Source organism: Vanacampus margaritifer, chromosome 9, assembly GCF_051991255.1.
Source record: "Vanacampus margaritifer isolate UIUO_Vmar chromosome 9, RoL_Vmar_1.0, whole genome shotgun sequence".
Classification (NCBI taxonomy): domain Eukaryota; kingdom Metazoa; phylum Chordata; class Actinopteri; order Syngnathiformes; family Syngnathidae; genus Vanacampus; species Vanacampus margaritifer.
The window spans coordinates 23,747,649-23,773,906 of record NC_135440.1 but is presented as its reverse complement, the minus strand read 5'-3'; the positions used below and the strand labels follow the sequence as shown (position 1 = coordinate 23,773,906).

Genomic DNA, 26,258 nt, shown 5'->3' with positions numbered 1-26,258 from the left:
GAAACTGGAAACATATTCAGATTAGGAATATAATGGAGATACTGTGCATGTTTTGCAGTGAGCCCGACAATTAATTACATTTATAATGACGTATCAATATCTTAACATTCTCAAGTAACCAAATAGCTGAAATATTAGTAAGCATCTCTCTGTATGACACAAACTGCAAGGACCAAAAAAAGGTCATATTAAAATGCCCTTTTTAAAGGCCAAATTTGTTTACTTCATCATATTGTGCTGGTGTGCCTAATTAAGTGAACCACAAGCATAGAAAAAGACATACAGGGAATTATTTAAAAAACAAATTTATTTTCTTCTTAAAAAATAACCCTCCCCCACAGAGTTTCCATTACTACTATCACATACAGAGCCAAAAGAGCGTAACGCTTCCATGTCCTTTCATTCCAAATTCTATTGGGAAGTGCTATGACAAGGACTGTTCTTGATCAGTGGCTTCGATATTGCTTAGTCAGATGGTGAGGCTGCCGGCTGTCATACATACATTCCTTAAACCCCTAACCCCTACAACCCACCCCACCCGGTCCTCCCGCTCACCTGCCCGCCCCCTCTTGCAAGGTGCTTTGTGGCTTCAGTGAGTGAGAACTGCATCTGGTTTCAGCGGTGCAAAGTAATACCGCGAAACTTTGTATCATTATATGGAGAGGGGGAAACGAACGAGGCAGCGGGAGAGTATTGCCCCCCCCCAGTAATTGTGACAAGGCCTGGCGAGTGGTGAGCCAAAATACATAACAGGTTAATATCATATATTCATATGTACAAATCACCTTCAACACAATGACGGGTCAGTAAAACGTCGTACAAAGGCTTTTTTTTTTTTGATTACGCAAGTCCATAAATGTTATTTAAAAACCGCAAATGGGCGATCAAGGTGACATTTGGACCAAAGCCTCTTTCACACAGAATCCAGCAAAAAGACATGCTGTTTATCCACCAAAAAAAGATAAGTAGGCATAACTGCCTGCGGTTTCTTTCACACAGAGACGAGGCAGCCCAAAAATGGATCACGGACAACAGCTTTACGCACAATTGTTTGTGGGAGTGTCAGGTACTAAAACTTCACATGCACAAGTCCAAGGTTTGGGGAAACATAATGCTCCAATTCAGATATTACCTCCAAAAGGTGGGGGAATAAGGAGTATTGGCAGAAAAAAACATTGTTTTCTACACAACTGTATTAGCTAATTGAATATCCGTTTATGAATGTTGATACTACCTCCAAATATGGTGAAAAATCATGAAGATTGGCAGATGTCGCAAAAAAATCACAAGATTGGCAATATGGAAAAACAGCGACAGTTGTTTTCAACACAATTGGGTGGTAGAAGTGCGTGTTCAGGTGTTAAACCCCCTTGTGGAAAAAGCCTAGAGAAATTCTTCACATCGACTCCAATACCAACTTTGAAGGCGGAAAAATTGCCCAAATGACCGTTCATACAAAACAGAGATGCCAACCGCCCATCTTCCCAGAATACCCAGTTGGCAGAAAGTTAAAACATTACAGCTCTAATGTTACCTCTGAAGGTGGGAAAGTGCCAAGTGAGCTTTGTCGGTGTTCCTGATTTCTACCATTTGGACTGGGAACATCAGGGTCGCCACCTCTGTTTGTAGCAGAAATGGAAATAACACAAATTTTCCATTTTTGGAGGCGGTACCAGATTCATAGCATTGGCAGGACCAGGGTGAAGAAAAGCTGTAGCTAGCTTATTTTAGTTTGCTAGTACAGCCTCCTATTTGGGATTAAAAGTGTCATGGTGGTAAAAAAGTTAGTCGAAATAAAGCCAATGACAATTCACGGAGTGGATTTCAAGCTGTGTCACACATGACTACACATTTGCAAAGGTGGTTAACGTTAGCTAGTTAGCTCGCTCGCGACAAGGTGGAATTCTTTAGCTTTGTCATTTGTAATGATTTCCCCCCGACTGGGAAAATGGTGAGAGCTGGCATCTCATTTTCTTTATAAGTAGCAACGGTCAACTATCTTTGGAGGTAGTATCAGATCCATAACATAGGCAGGACGAGGCGGCATAAAAAGTGCTACTTTATCGATTCTTTTCCCATGTTACTTATAAGAACAAAATCGTCTGCAGTCAGTATCTGCTGGACCTGTTACAGCATCTCTGAGCTATTCAAATTAGCCAGCAATAACCAAATACCAAAAGTATTATATATACCAACAAAAAGTAAGGCTGTGTGAAAGGGGCTTCGGTCTCCACAGACACAAGTCACGATACTCAAATAATGTGGTGGTGGGGAAAAAAAAAGTTTTTTTTGTACCAATTTCACAATCGAGGCAAACAGGCAACGGCGAGCAAAAAAAATAATGCCCACCGTACAAAAAAATAAAAATAAGGTGGCTCAGATAATCCAGTTTTACAACGTGTTACATGCATCATTATTATTATTATTATCATAGTTAAAAAGGCAGGGTGTATTAAGTGGTCGCAACCCCCTTACCCGTGCCACCCATGCACACGGAGCACCAAGGGAAATTGGCTGACACACACTAAAAAAAATGGCAGGGTTTCCAAAACTGAGTCTATACATTTCTTACACTAGGGAGCGCCAATCAACCTTGACAACTTTTTTTTTTATTTTATTTTTTTTAAATCACGAGTAATTTATCTTATAACATAAGCGTGTGGCTCGTTTTGACAGCTGGGCCGGTACAGGTGTCAGAAAGCCATATGAGGGTGGCAGACTGAACTGTACCATTGTAGCTGTGTGGTGGATTCCACAGGGAAAAAAGATATTAAACTCCTTTGAAAAAAGCTGAAAAATTGACAAATACTGACAATTTATTACAATCAGTTAACTCTTTGACTGCCAAAAACGTTAAATAACGTTTAGTAAAATCCTATGGAGGAGTGCCAAAGACGTTAAAAAACGTTTGCTTCAAAACCGAGGTGAAACTAATCATTTTCTATTGTTGATTACTGAAAAACGGAATAATGTAGAAACAAACTTTTTTTTCTGATGAAAGATGAGAGTCCAATCTTTCATTTGGTAGTATGTGTGTTTCCATAGTCCAAACACATAATTTTCTGTGCACCTTGAAAGATCAGTCAAAAATGCTTAAATCGGCTGGCACCCACGGCATCCCTTTTCTGAAAACGTCTGGCAGTCAAAGAGTTAAAAGTTAAACGCAATCAGACAAATTCTGCAGGATGAGTCTTTTTTGGAACGGCCAAGATGTCCCCTAAAATGGCCACTTCAAACCAAAATGAAAGACTTCCTGTGTCCTTTTAAAGGCATGGCTTATTGAGACTTTTTTTTTGTGGGTCTACAAAATTTCATGCTGCTTAATTAAACTTTCTTTCAGAGGCTTAATTGTTAAGTTCAACATTGAGAGGCGCCTGGAAACTGCTTGCGTCTTTTTCGGTAAATGGCGCTTAATTGTGGCTCTATTACTAATCAACAAGTTTGGGAAACCCTGCGCTAATAAGTTTGAGAAGCGATAAATGCGGGTGTCGGGGCGTGAAGAAGGTGACGATGGCGTTACATGAGGAGTGTTGAGAAAGACGTGCATTTGAAGAAGGATAGTTTTGAGAGTGTGCTTCTGCTGCCGAGGCGGTGAGGTAAGAGCTAATGTGTATATAGAAGTGTGCGAGTTCTAGTGTACAAAGATGAGGCCATTTGGAAGTAATAATAACAAATAAAAAAATCAATAATAAAAAAAAAAAAAAAAAGTGCCTTGTAAATCCTTAAGAGCATACAACAAAAATAATAGAAACAAGCTCCCTGTTGAAGCGCCCCTTTTTCCATTGGTTGTTCTTTTTTGGCTGGTTAATAATGCTGGTTCAGGTGCATGGGGTGCAAGTACCTTTTACACACCAGGGGTGGGGAACCTGCAGACCACCACCACGGCAAATAGGTTCCCCGCCCCTGGCTCTACGCAATGGTCCCTCTATTATTACACTATGCAAAGCCCTCTAAAGGCTCTAAGATATGCTACGCCCGCTTAGGAAAATGAAGACGAGAGCCTACGACGTGCAGGCACCTACATGCTAAACGCTAAGTGCTAATGTAGCTCAAGGCGGGTTTAAAAAAGAAAAAATGATACAAAAAGAATAACATTATTTGTAAAAAATAAAACATTAAAACAATGAAAAAGTACGCAAAGGATACCCAATCCTTGTGATTTTGGAACACTGGCATCGGGGCTTCGGATTGGGTTCAAGAGGCAGCATCGTGGACCACCTACTTTCCGCCCTATTGCATACTTACTTGCATGTGTGAAGGTAGTATACAATATTACATCATAATACCGACGGGAAAAAACAAACTAAATCAAACAGTCCTGGTCAAGTAAAAACAAAACAATCACAATAATAATAATAATATCCATAACCTTTTGAGTGCATGAGGCTGGAGAGTGTTTTGAAGATTGGATCGATGCGGCTGGCTTGGCTGTAGAAGATGAGTAGTGGGCAGTCACGTGGGGATAAGGGAAGGGGATGAGGTGGTCGTAGTGGTGGGGAGCTGCGTGCCCACTCAGGTGGGAGTGACATGGCGAAGGAAGTGGTGGGTGGCTCGCTACGCAGCTCAGGCGAAATACATGGTCCGCAGGGTGTCGTGGTGGATCTGGACCGCTTTGGCCAGCGCCTGCGGGTCCCGGCCGTTACTCTGACCCGACACGTGGCTGCCCTCCCCGCTGCAAGCAGATGCACAAGACCACCGTTTCAGGCTGGATTTACACCACAAGATTGAAATGACATGAATCTTTTTTTTTTTTTTTTTTGCTCTCAAGTAGCACAATTAGGATACGTGTAAATAAAAATGCATGGAATCTGATATTGTCAGACGGGAATCAGGCTTCTTCCAAATGTGGATAAAAATCTGCTATGTATTAGGTGTGTGCCAATGCCAGTATCAGCGACATAAACACAGCTGCCAAAACAACCGATATGAGAGAACATTAGAGGTAAAATATCCTTTATTAGTGGTGCCCTAAGATATTTAAAGTGGAAGTCAACCTTAAACATTTCTTGACAATAATATGCTATATGTGACATCACTAGTCTAAACATGACATTCTGATTAATATTACATTTGTGGAATACGAGTTATGAAACAAAATCCAGCCGTTTTTATCCATTTTAGGGGGCGGCCATTTTGCCACTTGCTGTCGACTGAAGATGACATCACAGTTGCTCAGGGCTCACCTGTTTTCTGAAACTGCACTGTGATTGGTTGTTACCTGACACCTCAGCAACATTGGTGTCATCTTCAGTCGACAGCAAGTGGCAAAATGGCCGCCCCCTGAGATTTTGGGGCTGGATTTTGTGTCTCTGCTAATCTGTTACTGAGACACTGTCATGTGACACACAGTGACACACCCCTTTTCAAATGTGCAGCTAGCAAGTGCAACATAAACAAACATGGGACAGACAGGAAGTGGATTCATGGTGAAAAGACTATAACATTCCAAAAATAATGTTAATCCGACCGCTAACTAATGCCAGTTAACTTACTAGCTCAATGCATGGAGCCATACTAGCCACTGTAATTGTTCAAAAAGATGAGAGAAATTTTCATGTGAAATGGTTTTAGATCTGAAATGTTCAACATTATCTGCTGAAAAAATATACAGGGATGAAACGATTGTCCTGACTAAAACGTTAATAGTTTTTGTTGACTAAATCTAGATGAATACAATTACGTTTACTTGGACTAACATAAAATGCTAGATTTATAGTCAACTAAAAATGGACTAAATAAATACGGGATGAGGTTGACTATGATAAAAACTACCAAGCGTGATTGAAACTGGACTAAAGCTGAGACTAAATTTAAATACAATTAACACTAATATTTAGACTAGTGGGGCTGCATAGAACATATCACTGTCAAAAAAAATTGGGGGGGGGGGGGGGGGTTGACCGCCCCTTTAACTAATGGTTTTATATTAGTTGTGCTCCCAACCTGTCGTGCTCTTTGTCCACAAGATGGTAGCGGGCGCGGAAGGCCACAAGGCGGGCGTAGTACGCCGGTGCCGGGATGGACACAGAACGGGTGCAGCGTACGTAGGTGTGGCACAACTGGTAGGTGAGGATCTGCAACTCGTCGGCCGTGAAACGATTGTCATCCCACAAGACGTAATAATGCGACGGCCGGCTCGTACCCTGGAAATGGAGAAAAGGCGACAAAAGAAGTCGCATGGAGTGCAGAATGCCAATTTATGGTGAATCATCAAACTTTACGACTAAGCTCCAGCCACACCCAATGGCAAAAAATAAAAAAATAAATAAATAAATATAATAATAATAAATAAATAAATAAATAAATAAATAAATAATAATAATAAATAAAATAATGCTGCCCATCTGTCTGGTATACAGTTCAAATTTGATAGCAACCAAACACAAACTCAAGGATAAGTCAGTCTATGAAAGACCAGGTCTGATTTCACCAAACTACACGCAGACAAAATGCTGAAATCCAAATGTTTCGCAATTTGATGGCACCCAACAGTCTTACTTAATTACAGGAAGCTCATATTTGGTAGAAATCAGACAAACTCCCTGGGGCAAGTCCCAAGAATAGCCAAAAGGACCCTAAAATGGCCGCTTCATACCTAAATGGCAGACTTCCTGGATTAGCAATTAGCACATTGCTAGCTAGCATCCATACCTGTATGCCTGCGTGGCTACACAGGTAGAAATCAAACTCAAAGGGGTGAGTGATGCTGGTGTCCACTGTAGTACCCGCAGGTATGTTCCCGCTTTTTCCAATCTGGTGAATGACAAAAAAAACAAAGACGATACTATGAATATGAAAAGGTGGATAATGGTGCCTGTCAGGTCTAGAAAAAAAGCACACCCTCTCAGACTTGTCGGCGCAGAAGAGGCGCGTGTGATGGCGTTTCTGCACCACAATGTAGGTGATGCCGGGCTGGTAGTCCTTCTCCAGCTTGATGCACGCGTCCCTGATGGCCAGCAGCTCATAGTGGAGAATCTAAAGCAAATATAATACGTTTGATGTGCATTGTTTGTGGGAAAATACAAAAGGAAATTCTGTTTGTCAGCATGAAATATTTTTATTTCAATTACAATGAAACAAGGGAATACGAAATGTGTTGCTAACCAAAACGGCAGCACCGACGGCTGTATGTAAATGAACCCCCTGTGAGACATTTTTACAACACTTAGCATTCAAGTAGATTCTCTCTCGACCTGCGGCAGCTGTCCCTCGGGAACGCCGTCCCTGTAGAAGATGATCCTGGTGGGCTTGAAGCGGGTGGACTTGTAGAACTGGATGAGCAGCTCGCGCACCATGTAGGACAGGTCCTCGATGATTTCCTGCCGAGGCCGCTGAACCCGCACGGTGGCGCAGTACCGGCTGGGGTGGGCGTCCATGCTGCCCACAACCTAGAAGAGCGAGAGGGTGATAGCAAGGGAGCATTAGCACCTCTTGGTGGCGAACACAGGGAAGCGAGGGACCAAGCATTTGGGCTCAAGGGCCACATTTGATTTTTAAAATAAAAGTGGTCTAGGTTTTTGTTGCCAAGATAAAATAAAAAAAGATAATCATAATTGTAAATTGTTTTTTTGCAATAGTCAAATAATGCAGTCTCATTTTTTTTTTAAATTTAGAATTAGTTTTATCGGTAATCGTATGGTAATTAACTAAACATAACTAATTATTTAATAAAATATTTTTTATGTGTAATTATTATATATTTATTTCAACTCATTTTTTATGCATAATCAATTTGTGACTAATTTACATATTTAATAAATGTGGTTTTTGTGGCATGTTAATTATGTAGAAACATTTTTACAATATTTAACCTATTTCATTGATCATTAATTTGACATTAATACAATTTAATTTTAATTTTTTTATGTCATTCTTAACAAGAAAAAAAATAAATGAAAGGGGACAGAAAGAAGTAAAACTTATATCTGCTCCTGATCAACACAATAATAATTCATTCTCATTTAAACTAATACGTGTAGTTGTAATACTATATAATGTTACTGTAAATAACCAATTAATCAATCAAATAAAAAAGTATCCAAACAATTGAATTGTGTATGTAAATTATGCAAACTATCTTATCTCACTAAAATAATTAATTCTCATACTTTTGTGTAATTAATATTATAATTAATATGGTTTAATTTAAAAATAACAATTTAAATGTGTAAATACATTAGTGTATTTTAATTTAAAATCACAAAGTATTTCAATCAATTTAATATTAATTAAAGTAATCAGGAAATTATTTAATATTTCTTAATGTAAAACGTGTATGTAAAAATTTATTGTAATAAATCTGTATTAATTATTGCATAACTTATTAATTACAATACCCAGACTTAATAAGATTAAACATATTTTGCATGGTTAATGCAACACAATTGCAGGACTCTTGTTAAAGTTAAAAGCTCTGTGGTCCAGAAGTGGCCTATAGGCTATACTTTGCACAGCGTTGATCCACAATGAATATTTCCTTGCAAAAATTTTGAAATCGTCTTTTTTTTTCCCCCCTGCTCTCTCCTCACGCTCGCTCCCTCACCCCAACGTGTGATTCGAGCATCTGTCACAATCGCTAGGCAACTCGGCAACCAATTGCAGCGCGGCTGATGTCAGTGGCGGCCGAGGGGTTGACGTCATCTAAATTTTTCAACGTGACTCAATGCGATGAGATATTTGTTTCCTTTATCCCCTTAGCGACACCTTCCTCACCACCCCTTTTAATTTTTTGTTCCACCTCAGTCAGATACGCAGCTTAAGAAGATGGAACCTTTTATTTGGCTCCACCCATTTTTTTCCTGCGTGTGTATTGGAAGATGAAACATGAAAATCGGATTCCTCTATGAGTGAAAAATTAGGAAAAGTGGGTGGGTGAAGGAAATGACCTCACTGTTCAGTACTGTTCCCTTTTCTCAGAAATGAGTCAGATGTCGTGTGACTTGAGCAAATCACACAACTTTGAATTGGCTTGCGTCAAATGGATCAATGCCGCAAATTATTTTTCTATAAATTTTTGTGTTTTATCTTGTGATGTTACTGCAGTGGTAGCAAAAAAAAAAAAACCACCAAAACATAAAGCATCATAAAGCTAATGCTAATAAATGATAGACACTACATGGTGCACATTAATTTCCTGCAGTACCCATAAACCACCACTATGCGTGAGTAAAGCGCTGCAAACACCTTCCTGTTCACTCTCCATTGGCACTTACGGCAGTGATGGAGGGTTTCTTTCCATCTCCAGCAGGGGGGTGCGTCACATCAGCTCCTAGGAAGATAACAGGCTGCTGGAACACCGCTGATCTGAAAGAGTAAACACAAAACAAGTTAGCCGTATTATGAATCCATTCGTACGAGAGTTATATAAAGGAAAGACACATGCTAATGAAAATGTAATGTAAGTCCCCTTTAATATTGCTAATGGGCTACCTTTGGTGTGGCACCAGGATGTTGTTGATGCCCCCAAGTTTGACGTTGATCTTGAGGCAGAGGTTGGAGAGGGTCTGAGGGGACGTCTTCACCACATTCTTCACCTGGACGCACTGCGTGGCCATTCCCAGCAGAGTATCTCCCACGCGTTTCACCTCGGCTGAATACGGAGATACAGAGTCGTCTTATACAGCACCCGTCATGCTAAGATGACATCATCACCTTACCATAGACGGGGGTTTTGCCGGGCAGGATGACGATGATGAGCTGCAGCCCCGAGTAAGTGTTCTTGAGGTGTCTGAACATGGGCTCCACGCTGTCCGCTCCCTGGGCGTACTTGCAGAAGCACGGCTGCCCCTGGATGGGCATGCCGGCGTCCTTGGAGATCTTGCGCAGCTGGTCCGTGAAGTTCCTTTGCGGACAAAATGATCATTTATTAGTTTGTTCTCACTTTTCTGTCACGGTTTTGATGCTACCGCAAAGTTTGGGATCATTTCACATTTAACAAGGATGATTAACTCCCAGCCATTCGCTCCCTGCTGTTTTACTGGATTTTGACTGATTTTGAAAAGCCCACAGAATATTGTGTTCTTTTGCTATAAAAACATGGAACTTGCCAAAAGAAAGATTAATGAAAGAAGAGTCTCTTCTTTCATTAGGAAATCTGTTTGCGTTTTGCAACAATTAACATTAGAATATAGTTTCATCATTATTCACAAATGCGTTTTAAACTGTGGGGAAAACAGCTCATTTGTTACATGGCCCTGGTTGATCTCTTATAATCTGCTAACACCCGCTGGCCGTTTTTGTAATAACTACCATTTCCTCAACCGTTTTCTGCAGTTCAGAGGCTGCATCGAAGCCTTCTGTATGCTAGCATAAAAAAAAAACACCACACATAATAAACGTAAATATACGTCTTTGGGACACTTGTAATATTTAAAATAGAACATATTTATACGTTTTTTGGCAACAAATGAGTTAAGTGCAATGTGTACTAAAACAGCACGTCTACGATCGCCAACACAAAAGTAATGTTACCCAAATGAATAAGCCTACCGTTGCCAGTGTAAAATGCTTTATTAAATAACTGGTAATAACAGCTAACGCTACAGTCTCATATGCTGACACCCACGTCACTCACCAGGCCAGGCTCCATCTTTAAAAACACGCACACTCAAAGTCACAGATATTACAATAAAACGTAAGGATAAAGACCCCAAAAATAATACCTTGCACCCTACACTCATGTGTTATTATTGTGCTGAATAATGCAAAAATATTTTCTTATTAGATTACTCTATTAATGAACGAGATAATCGGTAAAATACTCTATTGTAAAAAAGAAATAACTCTGATAGCTACAGTGCTAGTTTATAGAGAATACCAACACAGGGTGAAAAAGTCAGATCCATCTCGGCTTGTTTAGGCAGTGTAAGAGGTTGCTAGGCTAACATTAGCACTTACTTTAGCACCTCCTCTCTGCATTGCTTCTGTGGGGCAAAGCAGGCGATGGCCCACACTTTGATCTCGATGCCGTTGTAAAACTGCTTACCCCGCATGTCCCACACGCCCTGATTGGGGGTGGCTATGGCTCGGTTCTGAAACGGGATACACCCAAAAGATGCTCACTATACAGCTTTCAGATTCAAAGTCATACACCAGGTTGTTGTGGTCAAAATATTTACCCGTCCACCATACTGCAGGATCGGAGCTGGAAGCACTCTGCCCGTCACCTCAGCCATTTCGTCCTTCACCTTGATGCCAAATTCCTGAATGTACGGGTCGAGGTTGAAGTTGGCGTTCTTCATCTGCAGGAGAGAACAACCAAAAAATCTGTAGGCCTCTTTGGAACATTAGTCAAATACAGGGATGTGATTTGACCAAAGTGAAATTATCGGGGGTCTGGGGGCCGCTGGCACCCAGCTAGGTCCAGGTCATGGGTTTTCCGTGTTTTTAAGTACTTTCAATGCACTCACATGACAAAGAAATAGACAAAACAACAGCATAAATTTTCAATGTATATTGAACTATCCCATATAAAATGGCAGTTTTAGTCAACTCAAAATCAGTCACATTCAAAAACATTGGACTGCCTTTGCTTTTAAAAACTATCACTGAGAAAATCATCATATCTAACTAATGTGATTACTAAGTTAACGCATAAATAATGTTGAGTTCAAATTTCATGAACAAATAATTGTATCATGACCAAATGAAAAGTAACTCATATTAGAACATACCACAAATGTCTTTGTTATAGCAGAAGATGTTATCTGTCGGAGTCATGTGCATACACAATGAACTACTACTACTACTACTAAAAAAAAAAATATATATATATATATAAAAAAAAATCGGAATTTTTTTTTTGGGGGGGGAGATAAAAAAAAGCGGAATTCCGCGAATTAGCGGAAAACTCACATCCTGCAAATAACAATTTTTTTAAAAAACGGCCAAAGTCTTGTCTAAAATAAAACGCTATCTTGTATCATCTTGCTGCCAGGAAACTATGTTGAAGTCAGAAGAGGAACTTCATTGATACAGTGCATAGCCATTTGCTGCTATTTTGTGTAACTAGAAATCTTTTGAGGAGGGGTGGAGCGTCAATTACTCTCCTTGCGAACTTTTGCTTGAATTTGAAGTACAGACGCATGGATAGTGGTTTAACTCACCAGCCTGCTGATCTCTTCCTGCCTATCGGGTGCTGAGCGAGCGGTAGCTTTGATCATGGTGGATGTCTGATTATCTGTCAGCTTCTTGATGCATCTTTGGCCCGCCACAATGTTACACACCTGCCACATTTTGAGCAGAGAGGTTTTAAAATGTCCTCCTGAAGGGAAAATCATCAGGGTGTGATACGCTTCCTCACCTCTAGGGGCAGATATGTGTGCTTCTGCTCCTGCCCCACCTGCAGGCAGGGCAGGTGAGGGTATTTTAGCTGCAGGTTGTACTTCTGCTTGAAGTACTGGGCAACGGTGCATTCTACAGTCTGCCCGCTTTCGAGCTGGAGGGGGAACCTGCAAGATATGAAGAACTGAAATGAAGACTTGTAATGGCCCCAGATAGCAAAAGGTTCTTCACCCCTGGACTAAGTATGTATTAGTATGTGATTTTTTTTAAGGCCACTTTAATCAAATTTACAACCTCTAATTTACCAAATATGTCCTAAAGAGTGTGCTCAGTATCATGATAAATGTAATAAAAAAAAATAAAAAAAAGTGCACCAATGAAAGAAGGGTGGTGGATTTGCTCATTCTGAGATTCGATGCTAAAATTCAGAAAACCAGCAATTACAGTACAATTACATTAAAACTCTTTGACTGCCAAAAACGTTAAATAACGTTTAGTAAAATCCTAGGGAGGAGTGCCATAGACGTTAAAAGACGTTTGTTTCAAAACGGAGGTGAAACTAACCATTTTCTATTGTTGATTACAGAAAAACGGAATAAGGTAGAAACAAACTTTTTTTTCTGATGAAAGATGAGAGTCCAATCTTTCATTTGGAAGTATGTGTGTTTCCATAGTCCGAACACATAATTTTCTGTGGACCTTAAAAGATCAGTCAAAATGCTTAAATCGGCTGGCACCCACGGCATCCCTTTTCTGAAAACGTCTGGCAGTCAAAGAGATAAAGTAATGTTGCCGTTTTGTCTTAAATGTAATTATCGATAAATATAAGCACACAACCAAATGTCAAAAAAGGTGAAAAAAATGGGACTGCATTAAAATTTATTTTTCTACATTTTTCAAGCCAGCAAATCTGACAAACATGACAGCATGGTTAAACTATGGATGAAGGAATTGTGTCACTTTTAAGGAAAATTCAGGCCTTTCTTTTGAAAATCCAGTTGTGTTACAATTTAAAAAAATAACGTGAAAATGTGTACACTTAAGATACAGATATAGATAGTACACTAATGTCCACTAAAACCCTCCTGTTATGTTACAGAACTATAAGTCAAATTGACCTGTTTTACTTTTATTTTCTTTTTTTAAATCAATGCAAACCCTCTTCTGGCCTTGTTCTCTATTTCTTTTTATTATTATTATTTTTACATAGTATATTAAATATATTAACACTGGAAGGGCGCAAAGGAGAGCAGAACCGTCAAAATTTGTGATGGTTAAGCATATAGCTAATCATACATTGATCCATGTGCAATAAAAACATAACAGGAGGATTAATACAACATGTCAATTTAAATATGTAGACTGTATATACCCCAGCAGGGAAAAAAAAGAACAAGCTATCGGGAGATTTTCTTAAATGTTAAAATTTTAATTTTGACATGCAGCATAAGAAGAGGGTTTAAACTCCACACTGACTAATCCACCCGTCCGCCGAAAATATTCACAGGTCAACCTGACCTGCTGTCTGTTTGATCATTTATTTAAAAGAAAAAACAAGAACACTTCTTACCCCCTTGAGGTCCTCGTGTGCTGGGTCAATATCCATTCATCAAAGCAAAGCTAAATCCTCCGTCTCCCTAATTTTGCTAATTATAGTTTTTTTTCTTCTATTTTTTTACTGACAACATACTGAAAGCAATTATTTGACAAAAAGGGAAACATGGTCAAATTATTATTTATTTATTTTTAAAAGGGGGGGGGGTGGAGTGCAGTGCTGTTAATAATAAAAGGCAAAAGCAAAGTCATTGTGACAAAACGTAACGGGGCAAAAAAAAAGAAAAAAGCTCATCTACTGGAACTCACTGAATTGTGCAGGTGTGCCTCATGTTTGTTCCCATTGGTGGGTGACTAACAAAGATGAGTTCATAATGACCTCATGTGGACAGTGTCTCTTTCAAATGACTGTTGCAGTGAAGCATAACATCATCATCATCATCATCATCATCATCATCATCATCATCATCATCATCATGGCACTTACGTCTGATGACTGGCAGGACGTCGGGTGACATTGCATACGCGGTACTTCCTCTTCATTTGCCCACAGTGGGTCACTTCCACCTTGAGGCCTGGAGAAGTGGGGTACACGAGACCTGACACTACTAGATATTTACATATTATTTGCGGCACTTGGAGTTGAAAATCCCCCACCTTTGATCTCCTTGGTGAAGCGAACTCGTTGCGAGTCGGTCAGCGTTTTGGGCTGCTCGTCTATGTTGCGGATGTCCAGAACCTCGCACATGAACTCGATGACAGGCTGGGCTTTGTAGAAGGCGGTGGCGGACACTGGAGGGAGCCAGAGAGCAGTAGTGAGGAAACCAAACCACACTTTTAGGCTTTTATACAACAGAGGTTTGTTTGTCACTCACCGTCAATGTTGAGCATCATCTTCCACATGGCGGGCCGCACCGACTGGTGGAAGCCGAACCACACCTCCCGGCCACCGCCCAGAGGGTGGTAGTAGCCCTCGGGCGGGGAGAAGAACGAGCGGCCCACTGGAGTGTACCTAAATGGAGGATTTGACAAAAACAATGACGTGTGCGCGTGTCAGAGAGAGAGAGAAAAAAAAAGACTCAGCATGACTTCATGTCTTATCGTCATGTTATCTCATGGCATATCACACATCATTTGTCACCATTCCAAAATCTTAGTGGAACCTCTAAAGTCCAATGTTGTGTGTGATAACAATAGAATAAAGGATTAACAATTCTTGTTAACTGGAAAAATAAACAAACTCTGAATATCGACCAATGGTCTAACCTCCTCATAAATCACATTTTAATGGAAAAAATATCTGCCTCAAATAAAAACCAAATATCAAAATTTATAGAAACATGGTCTACGTATATAGAATTTTTTAACCTAATTCTGGTTACTTAATTCTGTCTGTTAGCGAGAGCCACTACATTGTGATAACTTACATTGATGTTTCTGCATTTGGCAATTTATTATTATATTATATTATTAGTATGGGATTTTTTTTTAATGGGCTTTAGGTGAACTGATGAATACACACACGCTCGCACGCACGCACGCACACACACACACACGCACATACACATACTCACCCACATACAAAAAAAAGGGCATATATATATATATATATATATATATGTGTGTGTATATGTGTATATATATATATGTATATGTATTTAAAAAAAAAAAATTCTTAATTTTTTTTAATTGATTTGTAGGATTTAAAAAAAAAAAAAAAAGAGAGCAATGATGATGTCAAATCGAATGAACAATACTGAGCTCTCCTGTAAAAAAAAAAAAAAAAAAAAAAAAAGAATAAAGGATGTTTTTTTTTTTTAATAAAGGATTTTTTTTTTACCTATTCAGCCATTAATTGATTAATCGGCTATTAAAATAACCACCAATCGCTGCCCTACTTTGCACTTCTGGGGAAATAACAGCATCAAGCAGTACGGTGCGACGTCAGATGCGTACCTCATAGAGGCCAAGTGGCGCATGGCCACATCCAGGGCTTGCACAGAGTCGAGGGGCACCTGCAGCCGCCCGCTGACCAGCGTCTCCTGCAGCAGGCGCCACGACACCTTGGCCAGCCAACGGATGGACACCTTGAAGATTCGGTCCTTGCCTTCACCTGGGATGGTGACCTCGAAATCCACCTAGAGTGAGATGTGTCAAAATACGTGAATAATAAGGCGTTCAAGGTAGGGCTGGGCCGATTATCGGCGCCGATATTCAGTCATTTTGAAGAATCAGACGGCCGTTAATAAATCCTTTTAAAAAAAAGTGTTCAGGGAAAAAAATCAGGGATCTAATTATTTACATTTTCGTAAGATGCTTCTGACACTGGGAACTCTCTACACCTTATGTCTTTGTTTGAAATTAAAACTAGATAAGTAAAATTTTAATACTTCAGAAATTTTGAAATTTAAAAAAACTTTGTTTACTGTAGCAAACAATAGGGAGCTATTTACTTAAGTTCTTATTTAACTTTTGAAGACATGCTACTTACTGCCCCTGGAAGATTCCTGAACTTTTTGTTAGATTTTTAAAACAAAGCTGTTTATTGACTAAGCTTTTTTTTTTTTTTACTCCAATATTTTACAAACCTTAAACGTTGTTCAGTAAACTTATGCTTTAAAAAAAAACAAAAAAACTGGAGTTTGTATTTTTTTTATGCCAATATTTTCCAAATAATCTGTATCAGCCCTGAAAAAAATATTATATTTCTATTTTTAGATTTTTGCGATTTAGGTCCTACTCAGAGGTGGCAAATCCAGGTCCAGAAAGTAAAAACCCTGCAACAGTATGGCTTTAGCCCCTGACGCTAGCTAGCAAGCTAGCTCCCTAGCAGGTAAACGAGCACCATGGGAGCTAGCTAGGGTGCTAGCTAGCTAGCACCTGGGGCTAAAGTCAAACTGTGGCAGGGTTTTTACTTTCTGGACATGGATTTGCCACCTCTGGTCCTACTTACTAACATTTAGAAATACTTTGCTTATTGACCTTCTCATATTTTTTTGTAAACAATGGTATTGTTTGTAACCATGGTACTTTCTTGTGATAGAAAAGTAACTGTAAACAATGACAAAAATTTGTGTTTGGGGCACCGCCGGCAGATATATGCCAACATTTTGAGTTTTTTTCAATGCGCATAAAAAAAAAATGAAAATTATTGATGATGCAAATAGTTGTCCAAAGAAGAGTCTTATTTTATGATCCTCTCCAATTTAAGGGCTTAGCTGCCATCTTGTGGCATGTATAGGTACTTTCAAATCTCTTTTGGGGCTCATTGAATATCCCTTCAAAATAGACTTTTAATTGATGTTGTTATTTTGTTGCTCATGTGTTGTAGCAACACATTCAACTTGCGTTACCTTCTCACTGCCAATGGGCAGCGCCAGCACTGTGTAGATATTCTTCTTGCCGTCGTACACGGGCTTACGGTCGCCAAAGAGCTGCGGCTTGAAGTGCTGCACCATGTACTCCACCACCTCCCTGCGGGGAGGTCACGAAACAAAAGCAGAACGTTAACGCGCGCCACCCATGGCGCTCCATCAGTTAAAGCCATCCCCTTGATCGCAGCGCTGCATTGTGACGCGAGATGGCGGAATTATCGATTGTGCGCGATGCAGCTGTCATGGTCATGGGAGGAGGTGGCAAAAAAGAAAGACCCGAAGGTTGTGGGGGGTGCAGGAGGCCACTTTTCAATGTGAGAAAGAGGGGGAAGGTTGCAGGTCAAAGGGCGTGATCTTGGGATACCTTCTGGAAAGCCTTTATAGTCAGTCAAAACCCTCGAGTCAAGAGGCCAGACTTTTAGAGGAAGTTTTTGGGCAGGTTTGTGCTACTGTTTTTGCGTCTTGAGTTTAAAGTTTTGCAGAAATTAACTCAAGAAGCTTAAGTCCTCCAGCCCAAGTTAAATAGCAACTTGAGAAACAGCTCAAGTTGGCTTGTTTGTAAATAAATACCATTTTAGATGAATCTTGCTATGGAACAGCCACACCTGTTTTGATCTATCTCAGGGGGCGGCCATTTTGTGTCATCTGAAAAATGACATCACAGTGACTAGGTCTGAGGTAACAACCAATCACAGCTCACCTGTGCTCTGGTCATGTGATGTTCACAAGCTGAGCAACTGTGAGGTCATTTCCAGTCGAAAACCAAGTGGCAAAATGGCCGCCACCTGATATGGATAAAAATGCGTGGCTTTTGCTGCTTAATTCATATTCCACATACGCAATATTAATTACAGTCCTGTGTTTAGAGTACTTGGGGCGTATTCTAAAATAAATTTGCATTGGGTGGAGCCTTATTTCCTTGTTAAGAAATAGCCACATCCTGTCCACCTGAACTCGATTGTTAAGAACCAGTCACGTCCAGTCCACGTTAATTATTAGCACGCTATGAAACACCAAGATTATCTGGTTAAGGAACAGCCATTTCCGGAGAAAGTTCTGAAGAACGGTAGTCCAAAAATCTGCAGGATTTAGCGCCATGAGAAAATGTCGCTCAAACATGTTTTTCCCAGACAAACAAGATGACTGAAATGGAAAAGAACTGTCAAGAGACCTCAAGACAAAAGTGGCGGCAGATTTTTCCCTCCTCTGCTTTCATGTTTGTTTACCGCCGTTCGAGCGAAGAACGAGACAAATCACAAACAAGACAGCTCCTTTTTTCTTTAATTGGCAAGGATGACATTGAATAAACATGATTCATGTCATTTTGCCTTTATTTCATTTGTCAGCACTTTTTCTAAAGAGAGTCCTAAAAGAAGAAAACAAATGGCTTCGCAACCCAACACTAACAAAAAATGTGCAAAATTGATTGCTCATTTGAAGCCTTAACCATCCATTCTCTGAATGACTTGAAACCCTAACAAAGGCTTAAATCCTCAACTTGAAACCCTAATCCTGGGTTAAATCCCTATGTTGAAAACCAAACCGGGCGGCGCGGTGGCTGACTGGTTAGCACGTCCGCCTCCCAGTGCAGAGGACGTGAGATCGAGTCCGGGCTTCGGCCTTCCTGGGTGGAGTTTGCATGCTCACCCCGTGCCTGCGTGGGTTTCCTCCGGGCGCTCCGGTTTCCTCTCACATTCCAAAGACACGCATGTCAGGTGAATTGAACTCTCCAAGTTGTCCATAGGTGTGATTGTGAGTGTGGATGGTTGTTCGTCTCTGTGTGCCCCGCGATTGGCTGGCAACCAGTTCAGGGTGTGCCCCGCCTACTGCCCGAAGCCAGCTGGGATAGGCTCCAGCGCCCTAAACCTTAACGCTGGCTTCAAACCCTAATTTGGAACCCTAACTTCAAAATGCGACCTTGGCTTAAAGCCTAATTTTAAATCTTTAACCTAGCATGAAACCTTCCTTGAAATCGACGCCATATGCTAACAGTAGCAACTAGCCGATATGAACTGAGGTACTCACACTTCCTACTTTTCAGGTCAATGATGAAAATGTACAGATGTTGTCGTGGTCACAGCACTGGGATGAGACGCCACAGCAAGAGCAGTCATTTGCGTCCTACCTGTTGACTCGCCGCGGGCACTTGTCTGGCTTGATGTCCACCTCGTAGTGGTACACGTCCATCTTGGGGATCTCCACCTCGAAGTAGTTGGCCAACAGCTTGATGGGCTTGCCCACGGTGCCCATTCCTGGCCGACGCGGGGCGTGGAACACCTGCTGCAGGGGTGGGGGGAAGGCCCCCATGGGCACTGAAGACAAACGGGTGGGAGAAATGATGTAAGATTTTGTCCGACTGCTACTAAATTGTAACAAATACGATGGGCGACTCAATTAAGAAGAATTGGCGATTATGTCGGTGCTTGTGGGCGGAGCATGGTGGAGAAGTTTGGTTGACTTGGCATAAATGCCAAAACTCCAGTTGATTTTGGCAACATTAAAATTGGTAGATGTGTCTATCATGAGTAGACCCACACGGAAAAAAAAGTCTCAAGAAACCATACCCCAAAAGTCGGCCATTTTGGTTTGAAGAGGCCATTTTAGGGTCTTTGTTGTGTTTTCCGGGGAACTTTTAAAGGCAGGATTAAGGTATGTCTGATTGCTACCACATTTTTACTAGACAGATTGGTGACAGATTGTCCAATTGCTAACAAGACACTAAATTGTTCATGTTAATTTTCAATCACAGCAAAAATCTATGAGATTCACCGTCAAATCCTAAATTCTTAAGCAGGAAGTTTCCTTGTGTCCCACACAAACTTGAAATAAATAAATAAATAAATACCCCCCAAACCAGTTAACCTAAGAAGAATGAAATTTGGTTGGTATATCTATCATGATGACCCACAAAAAAGTCTAAAGACATGCCTGGAAAAACACAGTAAGTCTGTCATTTTAGTTTGAATCGGCCATTTTAGGGTCATTTGGGCTCACCAAAAGACATTAAATTCTAATATCTCCACTTCATAATTCAGCACCCAAAGACATTTTTTTTAAGCAAAACGAAATTGAGTTAGAAGACTCACAGATGACTCAAAAGAGCGTTTCCTGAAAACACACAGGAAGTCTGCCATTTTAGTTAGAAGCAGCCATTTTAAGATCATTTTGGCCAAGTCTAATAATTCGCATTACACACGAAATACAAATACCTCCACTCCAAAATTCAGGCCCCGAAGAGTCGAACTTAGCAACATGGAATTTGGTAGACATGTCTATCATGACTAAACTCACAATAAAGTCTCAGGAAGCCATGCTAGAAAAGTCATTTTGGTTTTAGGCGGGAAACATTATTGGGTCATTCTGGTCCTTTAAAGACGACAGCCAATCGCCATCTTGTTTGACTTGTTTAAAGCGGTTGGACTGTCAACCAGGATAGCATTTAGCAGCTAAAGTAATAACAATCACCCGTTACCAGATTGGCTAGCGATGTTCAAACTTTTGTTGTTGTACAAAACCCCGCTAGGCGTATGGAACAACTTGCTATTTCGTGTTCGGTCTGAACCGAGCATAAATTTTTGTCTGCTTGATTATAAACTGCAAAACTTTTGTGTTTTTGTCATTCTGTGTGAGCGGAATATGGAGGCGAAGTTTGATGGCTCAATGTTAAAAAAAATATATATATGAAATTCTAACACCTCTACACCAAAACTCAGCCAACATGAAATTTAGTAGGCACGTCTATCATGGGTCGACCAACAACAACAAAAAAAAAGTCTTGAGTCAAGTCACCCAAAAAGACCCCAGTGTCCTTTTGTCGTTTCCAGGGGTCCTTTAAAAAGGAACTTGTCCTTGAGAGTTAGTCCTATTGCTACCAACTTTGAACTTTTAGATGAGGTAGATGGATGAGGCTAAACTGCAAAAAAAATATATAATAATAATTATTGCATGTGGGCGGAGCATGGTGGCCAAATTTGGTGACTCCCCACACAACTTGAACCGAAAGAAAACCAGTGTCAGTGTCAATACATCTGGGATGCCGGGTTTAGCAGTAGCTCCTACTTGCAAGGGGCCCCCCGTGTCTTAACCCCTCAGGTCCCCAGAGAACCCCCCCTTTACCCCACCACTAACAACAAAGACCCCAGCTGCCCCGCTCCTTCGTCTGAGGCACACATAAACAACACCGGGTGGCTTGACGGAGGGGAGTGCCCTCACAAAAACGATAGAGCGCCCCCCCAGCATTCCCAGCCTCACCATGGAGACGCCACAGCAACACGGCATTGTCATGGATATCAGAAGACCTGTGTGTGTGAGTGTGTGTGTGCGTGAGGGGAGGTTGGGGGCGCCTGTTGGATGGGAGGAGGAGCCAGGACCTTGGCCTCTTGGGTCCTGCAGGGAGCATGTTCCCACATCAGGCCAACCTGGAAAAGCCCTTCTTTAAATAGCTGCAAGGGATTTCCTCAAGGTAAAACTGGACCAATCCCATGACACATCAGGATGTGTGTGTGTGTGTGTGTGTGTGTGTGTGTGTGTGTGTGTGTACAGTGAATACTTTGGCCCCACACTCACAGAATAAAGATGAAGTGTTACGAAATCAGTGACAACGGCACTTCAATTCAAACCATAATGCTCAAAATATTTTTGAAAAATCCAAATATGATAATATTTTAAAAAATAAAATATTTTGTCACTAAAAAAATACCACACAAATATTTTATTTTAAAATATATATGTTGGACGAACTAAACTAGATGACAAATACAGAAATACTTTCAAAATGAAATTAAAATAAAACGATCAGATATAAATTACGCAAATATTTTTTAAATCTAATAATAATAATAATAATAATGCATCAGATTTATATGGCGCTTTTCTTTCTAGAAACTCAAAGACGCTATATAATAATAATAAATAATCATTTAAAAAAATATAAGAAAAACCTGAAAATATTGGACTAAAGCGTGAAAAATATTGGAATGTAATACTAAAATTTTAGATAATTTAAAATATTGGGTCAAAGTATAAAAATAACAAAATATAAGAATATCAGGAAACATTCAAATTTATACAGAAATATTAGAGAGAAAATTACGCAAATAGTAGAAAAAAATGACTAAAATATAAATATTATTGGAAAAATATAAAAAATTTTGAGACATTACAAAAAACGGTTTATATGTAGAGTAATGGAAAAAAACAAAAATGAAATATGTCGTACAAAAAACAAACCTGAAAAAATGCAAATATAAACGTATTGGATAAACAATACAAAAAGAAAAAAGAAAAATATGAAAAGTGTGCGTGTTAAAAAGTTATTCCCCTTTGGCTTGACGGGACAGTGCGCTGGAGTTGCCCAACTTTTTGTGAACAAAAGATTAACATCTGTGACCTGTGTTGTACCTTTTTGGCCACATTTGTCTGCTCTGAGTGAAGACGTAGACTCCTGCGTTTGCATCTCGCACTTGCCGCTGAATTTCCTTGAGTCTGAAATGTGCTATATAAATAATGCTTCTCACTTATGATCAAAAGGTAGCGTGTTACATGAATATGTACACATGCTTTCAAACACATTAGCCTACTGCACAAAATCAAGTGCACAAAGGCAGATTGAAGATTCATGATGGCCACGCGCTAAAACGCACGCACACACACGTCTCGCACCCTTTTTGCCAATGAAGGCAGATGGTGTGAATCCGAGCCAGATCTCCCCGGCGTCCCGAGACAATAGTTCCCGGGCGGTGCGATGACAACAGTGCGGCGTCACAGCATGACCGCACTCGCTAACTTGTTAGCATCATCACAATGACATAACCACACAAGTGTGGGCTACTTGCCTTTGATGTTGAGTCCGCTCAGTGAGCACCGAAGGATTAAATGAATGCTGGGCATGTGTGCTTTTTCTTTGATTTTTTTGTCACACGTATAGTCCAAAATTAGGAATCACGTCAACGCAAATTAAATATCTCTCCTTGCCCACGTGCCAGGACTCCTAACTCGAAAAACGTTACATTGAGGTACTATAAGTTGAGGCCAACCAATGTCGGGTTTTTTTGGAAAATGTTTACATTTGATTTAAGCTAGTCTGCTATTAGGCTAATGATAATTGCTTTTTTTTTTTTTTTTTTTTTTTTAGGTTTTAAAGCAAACATGGTGAAGCAGCATTTAGCTGTTGTGCTGCAGGCTAATTGAATAAAATAAGTGAAATCAGCCTTGAGTGTAAATGCTTTTAAATCCAGGTAAAAAATGTACCCTCCGTCGCAACATTTACCCCTAAAAATTATTCAGTTCTACTGCTTGGGGACCAACGCCACAGCTTTGCTTAGTTTCAGCATTGACATGATTGTGCTTCTGTGCACTGCACTTGTGCTTGAAAGTGGCTAATCTTCACCCAGCCCGGCTACCAGTTTGCAGGCAGAGCTTACATTGATTGTTTAATTTCACACTTGGCAACATAGAAAGCCAAATATTTCTATTTACAAAGCAAGTAAAGTCAGCTTTACACAATAGATGGACATGTGACACTTGACCAGATTGCAGAGTAATTAGACTCAAAACACTCATATTGCAAATCATCTTTCCACTTTGAAATAAATGGAAATGTCATTAATTCGTTCCAGCCCACCAAAAACACCAACAGCATGTTTTCAATAAGAAACAGGCCACTCTACAGACAGTAACATATTTTATAAACACACGCGTCAGCCACCAGGGGGCAGTAGAATACACAAATGAAGACGGTCACAAACTCACAACTCAGCAAACTGTAGTGATAAATTGATTTTTGCTGAGGATAAAGAATTAATGCCTGTGTGAGTTTTGTAATATTGTCTGCTAACATCTGTTGCTGCACTATGTAAAAATATCCAATGCTTAAACGGTTATAATTACCGAGTACTGACGTATCGATGTTAGTGTCATTAGCTCATCTATGAAGATTTGAATTGTGTGTTAGCAAGCATACCTTTTATAAAGCAAAGTTTTGTGTGTGTGTTTTTATTTTAAAATACACATTTAATTTTCTTGACTTCCCCTTTTGTTGTCCAGTTAACCTGAACTTATCTTTGCATTGCTTCCTATGGAGAAAATTGAATAGTGTTCTAATTTAATTCTCTTTTGCATGTCGCCACCCTTAATTAAAAGGCTTGCACTTGACCATACTGCCACTCCTATCATGTAACAATTAATCAGAGGAACAGACAATTATGCTCCAATTGTTCTTTTTAGTTGACCACAATCTAAACATACTTTTCAACAGCTTTTTTGAATCATCACACATACACACAATAGGAAACTTCGCAGATACTGAAAGGGTCCCTAGAATGCCTCCCCCACCCATAAATCCTAAATTAACTCATTCACTGCCATTGACGGCTATAAACGTCAAAAATTCATTTTAACTATATCTATTAGTTTAACATTTTTTTCCACTTTTGTTGAAAATCTAGATTTTGTTTTATTGTACATTTAATTTGTGATTAATCACGAGTTAACTAGTGAAGTCATGCGATTAATTACGATTAAAAATTGACGACTGACGACCCGAATTTTTTATAATATTTTCTTTATTTTTTATTTTTTATTCATTCACTGCCGTTGACAGCTATAAACGTCAAAAATTCATTTGAAGTATTTCTATTAGTTTAACATTTTTTTCCACTTTTGTTAACAAGAGTATGAAAACCTAGATTTTTTTTATTGTACATTTAGAACATATAGAATTTGTGATTAACAAAGTTAACTAGTGAAGTCATGTGATTATTATTTTTTTTTTTAAATAATCGCCTCTTGCCCCTAATTATTAATAATCTTTTTTTTTAATGAATTTATGGCAGTGAATGAGTTAACCACACACACAAAAACATGCAAAAATCGGCACTTGTATATCATAATTATTATAGATATAATATTACAGTAATTGGGAACCAGCACACTGTCAGTAATCGGGGAGAAGGGCAGCCCAAAGCACACAGCCAGATGCTGGTGGTGGAAGGCGGGCTTCATTCCCACGACCTCGGTGGCCGCCCCCCACCCCAGCGGATAGTCAACACCGTTTAAAAGGGCTCGTCCGCGGCTAAAAATCGAGGAGAAATTCGCTTAAGAGCCCCCGCGCTTCCCTTGGTCTCCCCTCACGAGGTTGTCATCCAGCCACTAGCCGAGGCCAGACGACCATAGCTCAGGTTATTCTTCCACGAACATTGCCCCAATGCATTTTTTTAAGGAATAATGTTTAAATATACATACCAGCGCCAGACGGTCCCGGCTCCATCCCATTCACTTAGCCGCGCGGGTACAAGATAGCTAATCCGGGGTGGTTTGGCCGAACCGCCGGCCCCTTCAGGCTGGGAGGCAGACTTCCAGCCCCCTCCTCTCGGCGTCTTGTCTTCGTCCCTCCTCGGTGTGTTGTACCCCACGCCTCCCCCCCAAAAAAGACCCACAAGATGGGGCGATAGCTGCCCAGAGGTCCGCCACTGGTCTGCCTCGCTGACCCCCTCTTGTCTCCGGCTGCGGTTTGTCGCTTCGGTATACCTCCCCACCAACCCGCCCCGGGATTGAGCCGACGGTCCGCGGCGTTGGGGTGCCTCGAGCGGTGTGTTGTGGCTCTCTTCCCCGCCGAACAAAAAAGGCCAGCCCCCCCTCAAGTCCCCCCACCGCCCCAAAAAATGATAATAAAAAAAAAAAAAATCTCAAACTTCTTCTCTGACATCAAAACTGCTGGAGAACTTACTGACGTGCTCTGGTGGCGATAAGGGGAATTGCATTGCAGGAGTTCACCCGACGTAACCCGTTTTTAAATTGTACGTAACGTAATTTTTGTAAATCGGACCGCTTCACACGACGCTAACTCAAACGAAGTACGACGTACTTTATAAAATGAAAAATCTGAAAAATTGTCCCTTCTTGCCCCCCAATCCCTTGGAGATTTTTTGTTTAGAAAAATAGATACATGTATTACACTATAGCTGTTTAAAATAATTGTATTAATTATTTAACATGCTACAATTTGTGATGAACTTTATCATGGTGTTTTATGTTAAATGTATTGTTTTT

General features: G+C 40.2%; 1 protein-coding gene across 3 annotated transcripts; it reads right to left on the bottom strand.

Moving 5' to 3' along the window:
* Positions 1–1,081: 1,081 nt before the first annotated feature.
* On the bottom strand, positions 1,082–25,811 carry ago1 (argonaute RISC component 1). 3 transcript variants are annotated; one of them, XM_077575252.1, is made up of 19 exons: positions 25,452–25,811; positions 19,336–19,522; positions 17,190–17,310; positions 15,793–15,974; positions 14,712–14,848; positions 14,494–14,628; positions 14,324–14,441; positions 12,302–12,449; positions 12,105–12,224; positions 11,118–11,240; positions 10,897–11,030; positions 9,657–9,841; positions 9,430–9,589; positions 9,213–9,303; positions 7,194–7,388; positions 6,841–6,975; positions 6,652–6,753; positions 5,944–6,143; positions 1,082–4,672 (listed from the first exon to the last, which is right to left on the bottom strand). In XM_077575252.1, exons 1-19 carry the CDS (start codon positions 25,474–25,476, stop codon positions 4,564–4,566), a joined length of 2,607 nt encoding a protein of 868 aa, XP_077431378.1. In that variant the 5' UTR covers positions 25,477–25,811; the 3' UTR covers positions 1,082–4,563. The 3 variants fall into 3 exon arrangements, with proteins under 3 accessions (XP_077431378.1, XP_077431379.1, XP_077431380.1); XM_077575253.1 differs by having other exon boundaries at positions 14,324–14,435; XM_077575254.1 differs by having other exon boundaries at positions 14,324–14,411.
* Positions 25,812–26,258: the final 447 nt, after the last annotated feature.

Excerpts from the sequence above, each read along its gene's own strand:
- ago1 (XM_077575252.1), bottom strand. The coding sequence starts at position 25,476 with ATGGAGCCGGGACCGTCTGGCGCTG. Across the intron at positions 17,311-19,335 it reads TGCCCGCGGCGAGTCAACAG|GGAGGTGGTGGAGTACATGG; the intron begins GTAGGACGCAAA and ends ACCTCCCCGCAG. Across the intron at positions 14,629-14,711 it reads GATGATGCTCAACATTGACG|TGTCCGCCACCGCCTTCTAC; the intron begins GTGAGTGACAAA and ends GGCTCCCTCCAG.